This window comes from Pundamilia nyererei, unplaced genomic scaffold (assembly GCF_000239375.1).
Source record: "Pundamilia nyererei isolate P.nyererei 1_Seehausen unplaced genomic scaffold, PunNye1.0 scaffold00128, whole genome shotgun sequence".
In the NCBI taxonomy this organism is placed as follows: domain Eukaryota; kingdom Metazoa; phylum Chordata; class Actinopteri; order Cichliformes; family Cichlidae; genus Pundamilia; species Pundamilia nyererei.
Genome location: NW_005187529.1, coordinates 9,430 through 21,448, shown reverse-complemented (window position 1 = coordinate 21,448; position 12,019 = coordinate 9,430). Strand labels below are relative to the sequence as shown.

The window sequence follows — 12,019 nt, the reverse complement described above, 5'->3', positions numbered from 1 at the left end:
AAGGAAAAAAAAAGGACTGAACCTTAGTTACTGAAGTGACTGAGTAACACGGGTTAATCCTCTGTGGAGGTCTGTGAGAGCATCTGGTCTGTGTTTTCCCATGTTCAGTACACTTTGTGACGTGAAATGTAACATCTTAATGGAACAGCAAGTGAATCAAGACTCCCTGATTAAGAGACCAGGACGGGAACAGGTTATAATGTCATGATTAAGATGCAGAGACTGTTCATCTTCCAGGGCTAAAAGTGAGACTGAAAGGCTCGTTGCAAAGGCATTTGGTGTTGATGATGGACAGGAGTGGCTCAAAGTGAAGACCAAAGTCTCGATGTAAAACAGAAAGCAAGCTTTATTAGGAATGCAGTCGAAGTCCATAACTAAACAATAAAAGGCAAAAAACCGAAAAAGAACTGGAAATCTAGATGGCTCTCTGGATGAAGACTGGGAACACTAGGCTCATGGGAAGGAAACAGACATGCTTAAAAATATCATAGCTCAATCATTAAGATACTGATGATCTAAACAGAATCTGATGGACTGTAATCAAGTGTTTAATTCAATTATGTTTAAAAGGCAAGTTAGATTTGCAGCATAATTTACCATGGTGATATAACTCGGTAAGAAGTAAACCACCTTCATAATACAAAAAACTCAGGGTTAGCCCTGAAAGTACCAGGATAAGATGAAATTCTGCTTCATAGCACAGGCCACATGCCTTTTTCAATATTTCCCCTTTATAAAGTGGTAAAACATATTTTTTAAAAATGAGTCCTGGAAAGCAAAAGAAGACAGATAAAGTGAAGATAACATTAACAACAATAACTTGGGGCAATACAAGCTTCCCAGGACGTGTTAATCTGTCTGCATTTGTATGCTTTGTTTGTAATCACAGATTTAACACCCAGCATTTTCTTTATTTTGCCCAAGTCACTGTGTTCCTGACACATCACACAACTTCTTCTCTCCTGTGACCTGTTGGAACAGCACCACCTCTCCTTTATAGTCCTCTTGATTTACAGAAGAAGCCCTCGGTTTTTCTCTCCTGCTTAACAAAGCACACACTTCAGCAGTGTGGAAGGGCACTGTGTCCCTCTCTGTCAAGCAAAAAAACCTAAAGTGTGGCTTGCGCATGCAGTGAGGGGCAGTTCGCTGGTGAGCAGCTGAGGGAAGAGGCAAATATTCTTAGATTCATGTGTACTAAGTTAGATAATGATGGTGGGTATGTAATTCTGATGAACAGAGATGAGCTTTTAGGGGTTTAATCCACGAATGTGCAGATGGTGGAATAAGACTTGGATAGAGGCAGACACACTTGGACAGACACACAAGGCTAAATAGACACATCAACCTACTGACCTGTTTGTGGGCCCCTTTCCCATCAGACGCTGCTGGAGGATGCTGAGCGCTGCAGACACAAGATGCAGACAGCGTCCAGTCTCATCAGCGGTCTCGCTGGCGAGAAGGAGAGATGGACGGAACAGAGCAAAGAGTTTGCTGTCCAAACCAAACGGCTCGTGGGTGGGTTTCACAGCAGGTTTCAAAAACATAGAGTTAGCCTCTGCAACATAATAACAAATATCTATCATAATAATATAAAGTTCTTTGTGTGATATGGGAAATGTTCTGTGGATGAATAATGTGCAGTGAAGTGAAAAATCTCTGTCTGATGATGCAGTTATACTTGGAGTTATAACCTTAATCTGTCATGTCGTTATTGTATGCTAATGTTTTTAATTTATCAGCGGGATGGTCGTGATGCTACTGTTTGACATGGAATTTCTTGCACTTTTAAAATTACCCCACTAATATTTAGGCATGTTCTCATTTCAGTGCATAGGCAGTGCCACATCTGATTAATATGTAACTGATACACTGATGTGTACCGATAAGTATGTACACGTAACAACGCTTGTTCCTATTCCAGGTGATGTTCTTCTGGCCACAGCCTTTCTTTCTTACTCAGGACCTTTCAATCAGGAGTTTCGTAACCTTCTACTGAACGACTGGCAGCGAGAGCTGAAGCAACGTTACATCCCGTTTGGTAACAACCTCAATCTGACTGAACTGCTCATTGATGCGCCCACAGTTAGTGAATGGAACCTTCAGGTCAGTGATCTATTTTGCTAACTAGAGATGTTTTTACATATTAATGCCACATGTAATGTAGCACAGCATTATATACCAGCTAGCCCAACCCAATATACCAGCTAGCCCAACCCAGTAACCCTACAAGCATCACTGCTGTTTAGTTTTCTGTCTTCATTTATGCTGGAAGCCATAGCAGAGCTGTATGTTTTAATTTTTTTCAGAAATCTCTCAGTCATAACATGGTATATCATGTTTAGACGGAAACTAGCGAGCTAACTTCCTGCTAACCTATAACTCTAATCTAACCTATAACTATAATCTTATAAATTCTGTTTTCATGGATGCCTGTATGTTAAACGTAATCGTTACACCTGGTAAATCAGCAACGCTGATCATTTTATTAAATGTGAAAGAATTTAGACAGTTAACTCTCTGTGATGTCGCACTGTTTGTTCGACTTTGGGACCTGTCCTGAAACTGACGGAGTTTTGGACCCAGATTGTTCCGCAAGGCTCTTGACTACGGTTGTCATAACGCTCTGACAATCAATTCTTCGTAGCTTACCAAAACATATTTGTACTAAAACATGTTTTGACAGATTTTTGAGTGCTGTGTACCACATAAAATCGGCACAACCAGAATTCATACATAAGGCTCACTGTCGATTTTTGAGAAAATTAAAGGATTTTATGTGCACCTTAAAATCCTGCGGAAAATAAGGTAATTAGGTTAATTAAAAATTAACTGATAGCGTCATTATTATTATTATTGTTGGTTGTAGTAACAGTAATGTAGTAGTTAGTAGTTGAAAGAAGTTTTGTGAATATATGGGAATCTAACTAGAATTGCTAACATTTTTGTTAGCTTAAGTTGTTTTAACGTTTGTGTAAATGTTAGTTTATGTTAACAGTCTTTTTTTTTTTTTTTACCCCTCAGCAGTAAAAAGCTGATGAGGTGTTGTTGTCAGTCTGCTGGGTCGCCAACCGGGTGGTGTGGACGCCCAGTTTGTAAATCAGATAACTTGAAAACCAGACAATTTAGGATTTTTAAACTGATACCATAGGTGCTACTAAAACGCTGATGGGTAGCACTGGTAGCTGCTAATATCTTTTATTTATCTTTAAACGAGGATCCCAGGAAACGTTGATTGCTGGACCATTTATCATTGGTGGAGATACTGTTAAGCATCAAGATTGACCCTCACCATTTATTCATGTTGTGTCTTACAGGGTTTGCCAAATGATGACCTGTCCATTCACAATGGCATTATTGTAACCAAAGCTGCCCGCTTCCCCCTCCTTATTGACCCACAGACACAGGGAAAAATCTGGATCAAGAACAAAGAAGCCAAGAATGAGCTACAGGTTTGCAAAACTATCTTCTACAATTTCGTTTCAGTGTCTGAAGCATATAAAAGTTAAATGAATGCATCCATTCATCCATCCGTCATGCAGCCTTTTGCATTATACCTAGTCTTCTTCACCAGTCCAAATGTCCTGTGCCCATTTTGATTTTTAGTGGCCTCTAATATCAGAATCAGAATCCTAGAGGAAATTGTGTGTTCACAGTTCCAAGTAAGAACAGTTACTACCAAGTTAAAGTACCAATGAAATAATACTAATTTAAAAATAGAACAAACAGCTCTAATAAACGAAAATAGCTCCAATTATAAATATCCCAATATATTAGACAACACTGAAAAACAAAGCTGAAATTGCAGTGCCCTTATATTCCTGTATAGGATGTGCAGATCATAAGTGTGTGCAACTACTGCAGTGTGTACTGGTGGTTTAGATTCATGAATTTTACAGAGAGAGAGCCACCGGCAGGAATTATTTCCTGTGTCATTCAGTGGTGCATTTGGGTAATCTCAGTCTCTCACTGAACGTGCTCCTGTGACTGGGTGGGAGGTATTGTCCAGCATTGTCCTTATCTTGGAAAACATCCTTCTCTCTGACACCACATTTAGAGAGTGCAGCTCCATCCCCACAATGTTACTGGCCTTGTGGATCATCATTGCTTGTTAGTAACTGTGGTCCTAAATTCTTTAATGCCCTTGGTCCTTCCTGCTATCCAGTATACAGAGCACAATGTCAAAACCCCCCACAAAAAAACTACCACCAATTCTGCAGACATAATAAGCTAAGCAAAAGTCGCTGACCCTGTTAGGGGCAATCTCTAAGCCGAGTGAATGCATTCTGAAATCCCATTATGAGCATCCTGGAGACACATTTCCTCCAGCGGTAGGTTTCAACCCTTTCTTCAGGTCACATCATTAGAAAAAGTTTATTTATTTTTTTCTAAAAATGGCTCACTTGAAAAGCAATTCTTTGTTAGCTTGAACAGTCAGAATCCGCACATAGAGGCTGACCTTTGTAGCTTTGAAGGAAAAGTGAGGAAACCACACATGTGTCTCCTACTCCTGTTGGAGACAAATATTATTGCTGCTGTGGTCACATAGGAAGGTTATTGTATCGTACAGTAAAATCAGTATTTTTGTCTGTTTTGTAAAATCTTCTCACATTTAGCCCATTTATTTCATATCCTCAGGACAATATCAGGCTCTGTGGTGGTGGTCATCCAAACTGCACATTGAAATCAGACAATTACCATTTTAAAATGTGTTTTCTTGTCTGATCTCAGATCACCTCACTGAATCACAAGTACTTCAAGAACCACCTAGAGGACAGTTTGTCTCTTGGTCGACCCCTTTTGATTGAGGATGTGGGGGAGGAGTTGGACCCTGCGCTTGACAACATACTTGAGAAAAACTTCATCAAAACCGGCTCCACTTACAAGGTAACAACACAGAACGAAATAATCCTACTTAGATCCATGTGTTAGATTTTACTTTTAGTTAGAAGGGTATGAAATTGGCAGGCATGTTCAAAGACTAGTGGTCAGTATGATGGGACTTTGCCAGCTTCTCCTTGGCACGCCAGCTGTCACACCTGGACTGATAGGGCTTGATTAGCTCAGACAGAGAAAAACAAGCTCTCTCGCTGACACTGCACAGGTAGTGTCGACTAGAAGAGAGTTTTAAGTATGAGTATCATTGGCAGCCAGACCACATTTCCTAGATCATATTAATTCTTTTGAGACAGATTAAAATGTACTTGGTAAGTCTGGGAAAAGGGTTTACACTGTGCAGTGTACATTGTACTATTTCCTCCTTTATTTTGCTGTTTTTTATAGAAGGTCGGCATCATTAGATCTTGTCAAAAAGGCACAGTTGGTTCTCTTGACTCTGCTTTGGGTATTCAGACAGTTTTGAAAGCTACATTAACAAAAAATACAATAAAATATAAAATTTTAAGACATACTCAGGGAAACAAACATTCAATATGTCACCACTTAGAACAAGGGCAAGTGTCGATACTTTAACAGACTTCTGTTGCATAATGAAACTTCCTTTTCTTTTTTATTTCCATCATTTTTGTTGATGCCAAACAATTTAAATTCACCACATAAATTAAACTCAATCAGTTGTTAAAGTAACATCAAATTAAATACAGTACACAAAGTGCATTCGGTATCCTGTCTTAGCTCACATTCTAATGCAAAGGAGTTCAGGCTGTGGAGCATTGAGCCAGTGCAGATGGGATGTGGGTTGATTTGAATGAATATTATTTTTTTGGGGGGCGAAATAAACAAACTGGAGCTACCTGATGCTGTTGCGTGAGTTGTGGGTGTTTGGGGGCATGTTAGTAAAAAAACAAAAAATAAAAAAATCAAATGATTTTACAGGATGAAGGCTGAAATTGCAGCATACTTTTGCAGAGTGCTTCCTGTTCCTGAGATGCGAAATGCACCGATTTTGACTCTATTGCAGCTTCAGTTTTATGTAATGTTGAAGATAATTGTAGTTGGGAAAATTGCAGATCACAGTTTGAGTGGTTTTGGTTTCATTAGCCTAAATGACGACCCCAAATTAAGCTTTGGAAGTAGACTCTGGGTACAACAGGACATTCATATGTTTTTAATGGAAAAAATGGTTTGCACTTTTGGAGAAAAAAAACATTTATATTGTGCGCAAATGTCTTTTCTGTGTTGCTAATAAAGATTTGAACAATTCCAATTTCCTGAAAACACAAATGAGAACACTCTAAATTAATTCTGCACTTTTGGATGGTAAAAATATGAACTTTTAGCATCCAAATACACCCACATTTATGTCCAATGGAAAACCAGAACTCCAACCAGTAATTCCAACTCTGAGCTCTTTATTATGTTATTTGTAAGACTTAATATTCTAAACAATAACACACATACACCCTCTTGCAGGTGAAGCTTGGTGACAAAGAAGTGGATGTGATGAAGGGCTTCAGGTTGTATATGACCACCAAGCTGCCTAACCCGGCTTACACTCCTGAAATAAGTGCTCGCACCTCCATCATTGACTTCACTGTCACCATGAGAGGACTGGAGGACCAGCTGCTGGGCAGAGTCATCCTCACTGAAAAGCAGGTATACAAATATTCAAAATGGTAGCCACTAAAGCCAGACGATACATAATTAAGGAACATATTTAAATTAGGTTAGCATAATGTACTATTAGACTGTACCTCTGCATTAATACTGCTTATGTGCATCCTTGTAGAACCTGAAATAAATCTTGAACAACATTTAAATGCAGACTCTCTACATCTTTCCCAGTCTCATTTTCTCTGTACTGTGACATCAGAACGCCATTTGAATACAAACAATTGCAACCGCCCTGCTTTGGTCAAACACAGTGTGAGTGGTGAATAAAAGTAACCCAGAAATAGTGCTCACGTGTATCGGTACCAAGCATACGCACAAAGACACAGACAAGTGACGTCAGTCTCACTGGGGAATAGATTAGTGAATTATAAATGCACCAAATGCAGGACTCATTGATTGTCACTCTGAAAAGGCTGGTCCTGTTACAGAAAAGCAATTTTCCCTCTGCTGATAGCTGGTCATGAAATGAAAGATTTATTCCAGATGGGAAGAGGCTTGTTACTGTATCTGTGTACTAAATTTGGATTTAATCAAATAAGAGCTAAAACTACTACCTCAGCTGTAAGCCCTGCTTCTTGTCTTTACAATTTGTGCAGTTTTCACAAACCCAACATCACTGTTGAATCGTTTCTTTTTACTTTCAGTCAAACTTCAATTCTACACACAGCTTTCAGCTCCAGTATGACTTACATCTGTCTTTGTAAGCTATTGAAATCATTCATATGCAGTAATAGAAAGGGTATGAATACTAATTCTGTCCTCTCAGACCCACTGGTTTCAAACCAGCCTGCTGTCTTGACCATGATAATTCTCATAGTAAAAATAAAATTATAGGAAATGTAAAAAAAAAAGAAGCATTTTCATAAATATTTGTGTATTTATATTATATTATATTATATTATATTATATTATATTATATTATATGTAAAGAGCATTTATCATTGATAACAACCTGCTGTGATAGTGTCCAACACAGCAGTTCTTAGGAAAATATGCTTGTAATCTACAATCAAAATAGCAATCTAATTGATTTAAAACACACCTGCCACTTAGAAGTGGTGACTGTTTTTTTTATACCCGCTTAAAGGCAGTCAGTTTAATGGGATGTGGATAGTCGGCCTACTTATGAGCCACCATTAAATTTGACTTAGATAACAAGACAAATTTTGTTTTAGTTTAATCTCTCGCACTCTCAAAACAAAATATCACAATTATTGTCTCTCATACTCTAAAAGGGATTTAGCATGCTGGTCAAATTTATGCTCCCAGCAGGCAAGACTGTGGTGTAAATTTTGATAAGACCTGCTTTCCCCAGTGCAGAAATAACACTTTTGGACACTTAGAAGAGGTAAGCTGGAGTCATTTGCTGGGGCTTACTTAGGACTACGGAGAAAAGGGCGACAACATAGCTTTACAGGTCCTATCATCACCCTGAGGCTAGGGGCGTTTTTATTCTTCATAAGGATTCTGCTCATCTATTCATTTAGATAAGGTATTTATTAATTTTTTTTGCCAAAATCTCAGCTTCTTGACCTTCACGCGGCTGCAGATATTAGTAAGAATAATATAGACAGCTACCAGAGGCCACCATGATAGACAGGCACCGGAGAAGAGTCTAAAGCCACAGACAGAATCAACTCATCAGAGCAATGCAGAATCAAAGACCTTTGATTTTAATGACAGGCTTTCTCTAGCACCATCCTGCAGCTATATCTGCTCATGTGGTTGTGTTTTCTTTGCTTTTATGACACCAGGAATTGGAGAAGGAGAGGACAGACCTCTTGGAAGATGTGACATCTAACAAGAGAAAGATGAAGGAACTAGAAGACAGTCTTCTCTACCGACTGACGAGCACACAGGCAAGAAACCGCAATGTGTCAGAAATGTTCTTTTTAGAAATGGTTAACTACACTGCCACCAGTGAGAAAATGTTTTATTCATTTGCATGGGTGAGGTTGGGGCCAAGTTTTGTGCATTCTCGTTTTTTAATTAAAACTAGAAATAGTTTGCAGCCTTCTTTTTCTCTTTTGCTTTATAAGATATAAATTGTGAAAAATAATCGTTTTTTTAAAAAAAAAATTGTTTGTGTGTTTTTTAGGGTTCCTTGGTTGATGATGAGAGTCTGATTCTTGTCCTTAGCAACACAAAGTGTACGGCTGAAGAAGTCACTCAGAAGTTACAGATTGCCGCAGAGACTGAGATCCAGATCAACGCAGCCAGAGAGGAGTACCGGCCAGGTAAGTGAAAATGATTTAAAAACAAAGTTCCCTCTTTTTTTGTGTGTTTTTCTAAGTAAGCCTGCAAAGTGTCAGTCAGCCTTCAGTTACACAAATGTGAGACATATTGGTTTTAATTTAAAAAATACAGGCTACAGTTAGTGGGGATAGGTTAATTGGTTAATCCAAATTGCCCATAGGTGTGAATGTGCGAGTGAATGTGAGTGCGAATGGTTGTCTGTCTCTGTGTGTTGGCCCTGCGACAGACTGGCGACCTGTCCAGGGTGTACCCCGCCTTTCGCCCTATGACAGCTGGGATAGGCTCCAGCGCCCCCCGCGACCCTGAACAGGATAAGCGGACGCGAATGGATGGATGGATGGAGGCTACAGTTAACAGAACATTCTTTCAAAAACCTGTTTAAAAATGTCCTCATGAACGATATTACTTGTTTTGTTGGAGTTTGTGCTTTTGTGTTTCCCTGTGTGATTCCAGTGGCCACCAGGGGCAGCATCCTGTACTTCCTGATTACAGAGATGAGTATGGTGAATGTCATGTATCAGACGTCTCTTAGACAGTTCCTGGGACTTTTTGACCTTTCTCTGGCCAGGTGAGGATACGCTGATATTTACCATTTCCTGCTTAATGAATTGGTTTGCCCATAGTAATTTGTTGTGTGTTTATATGTATATTGGAAAGTCTTTGCAAACTTCAAATCAAGGAACTATTGTGCATTTAAACCACCATACCTTTCTAATGTAAAAACCTGCAAGTTATTACTTCATGAAGTTGTGCAATCATTACTAGTAGTTTATATTTGATTTTAGAGAAGTTCTCGCTCTTACGACTGGCAAGTATAATTTTATGACATAGCAACAGAATCTTCAAGTTGCTATGTTATTTAGAAGACCTGTTTATTTCCCTGAAAAGGTCTTCTAAAAGCCCTATCACAAGTAAACGGATCGCCAACATCATAGAGTTCATGACCTTTGAAGTTTATAAGTACGCAGCACGGGGCCTGTATGAGGACCACAAGTTTCTTTTCACTTTGCTGATGACGCTGAAGATAGACATGCAGAGCAACAAGGTCAAACACGAGGAGTTCCTCACACTCATCAAAGGTAAGAGGCAGATGCAAACACTGAAGGTTTTTTTTGTACGGGTAAATTGTTGTTTTTGTGAGCACATGCAACCATGGGTTAGTTTGAATATTTGGAACGTTTCAGTGGGGTCATAACTCATGTTGATTACTGGCATTTAGATGTGCATAAGTATTCTTTATTTATTAGGTATTTAACTGCATATTACAAATATAAAGAATAGAATTTTCGTTACATGAAATAACATCAAACAATGCAACAATATTTCTGATCTACTAAAATACGCCAAATGAAATCTATTCAGTAACGCAGGAAAACAAATAAAAGATAAAAATGCTAAGACCCAAAATTATGAGTTTCAACACATCTGCTCTGAGCTATGAAAAAACATGGCTTGTATTGACAAAGATTCTTAGTACTAAGAATTTAACCCACCGTTGCAACAAGTGAGTTTGGGAAATTTCTTCACTCCTAGATATTCCACCATCAGCTAAACTACAAAGTGTTAGACCATGTAAAGTTACAGGGCGGGATCACTGAGTACTGAGACACATAGTGCATGAAGGCTGCCAGTGCTGTGCTGACTCACAAATTGTCCAGAACCAAAGATTCTACAGCTAACGAATAGATCATTTAGCTAACAACACTCTACTTCCTGTTTGATCGATCACATGGTTGTAAACATGATTATGATATTTCTTACGGCTTGTTAGAATGAACAGACAGATTTTCTGAAGCATATTCATCTGGACAAAAACTGTTTTTCCCTACTTTTTCTTAAGATTTATTTTAAAACGGCATTTTGAAATAAAAATGAAAATACAAGGGTTTCTGTAAAGCTATCATTCACATCAAAACAGCTTGAAGGTTTGTTAAAATTGCCATCTGTTTCTGCTGTTTGTTATTCTTTTCTTTAACCATATTTATTGTTTATTTCAAGGAGTAGACAGGTTTTAAACCTCATGACAGAAACTATGCAGAATTTGAACATATTGACACTGTAGCAGTTCACTGAATATGATATGGAGTGCTCCTCACTGTGGGGATAAAACCCAGCAATGGCAACTGGCAGAACCAGAACAGCCACAGTCTGGTGCACGCACGCAGCTTCACCATCTGTCAGCTCCGGCCTGATAAACAACAAATTACAATTCTGATGACTTTTTCTGTGTTTTTGAAGATTGGGTTTACATTTTTACATTTGTTATGTATTTTGGGAGTTTAAAATTGAATTTTTTGCATTGGATCCTCCAGTTATACTTGCAGGTGTCTATATCTGTAATTGTTCATGTTCATATTATTCAGGAGGTGCATCCTTGGATCTGAAGGCTTGCCCCCAGAAACCAGCTAAATGGATCCTTGACATGACCTGGCTAAATCTTGTAGAGCTCAGCAAACTTTGGCAGTTCGCTGATATACTGGATCAGGTACAACATACACTTGATCAATTTAGACATGCCTTGACAGCTGTATGATAGTGTCCTTTAGCCTACAGAAAATCTACCCACTTGGACTTTTATCTTTTAAGTCTTCAGATAGCAGTTCTAATCTATCACATACACACCTGCACACTCACACACTCACATACACAGCAGTTGTCTCAAGGTGCTTATTAAATACTTTTCACAGCTCTTCTTTGCTCTAGTAAGCATGTCAATATCAGTCTCATCATGGCTCACTTCATTTCCCTCTTGTACATAGACACACACTCATCATGATGGACTGTCACTCACACTTAAATACACACACCCTTGTGGATGAATGACAGCACTGTGGTCCCCGTGGAGTCAAAACTCAGTGCTCTGTGAAATGAGCTTAGTTGGAGAAACTTCCAGTCAAATACTTTTGGCTGAGTATGTGTGCATACACAAACTGTGTGTGTGTGTGTGTGTGTGTACTTGTTTGAATATCTTTGTGAGGACAGTCACTTGTGTGTCCTAATGAATTTGAAGGCATTTTTGAGGCTCAGAATGTGGTTTTATAGATACAATTAGGTTATGGTTAGATTTAGAATTAAGCTTTCATTTCTGATGGTTAGAGTTAGGGAAAGCATTATGTCAATTCAATGTCCATACTAAAATGTGAAAGTCGTGTGTGTGTGTGTGTGTGTGTGTGTGTGTGTGTGTGTGTGTGTG

The 12,019-nt window shown here is 38.7% G+C and overlaps 1 protein-coding gene across 1 annotated transcript in view; it reads left to right on the top strand.

Annotated features, from left to right (window-relative positions):
• dnah5 (dynein, axonemal, heavy chain 5) overlaps positions 1–12,019 on the top strand; it is a 68,909-nt gene that overhangs the window by 50,515 nt on the left and 6,375 nt on the right. Inside the window, exons 68-77 of the mRNA XM_005743202.1 lie at positions 1,380–1,515; positions 1,922–2,103; positions 3,315–3,449; positions 4,729–4,884; positions 6,370–6,552; positions 8,325–8,429; positions 8,669–8,807; positions 9,280–9,394; positions 9,715–9,905; positions 11,190–11,311. Coding sequence (XP_005743259.1) covers positions 1,380–1,515; positions 1,922–2,103; positions 3,315–3,449; positions 4,729–4,884; positions 6,370–6,552; positions 8,325–8,429; positions 8,669–8,807; positions 9,280–9,394; positions 9,715–9,905; positions 11,190–11,311 — 1,464 coding nt within the window. The remainder of the gene's footprint in view (positions 1–1,379; positions 1,516–1,921; positions 2,104–3,314; positions 3,450–4,728; positions 4,885–6,369; positions 6,553–8,324; positions 8,430–8,668; positions 8,808–9,279; positions 9,395–9,714; positions 9,906–11,189; positions 11,312–12,019) is intronic.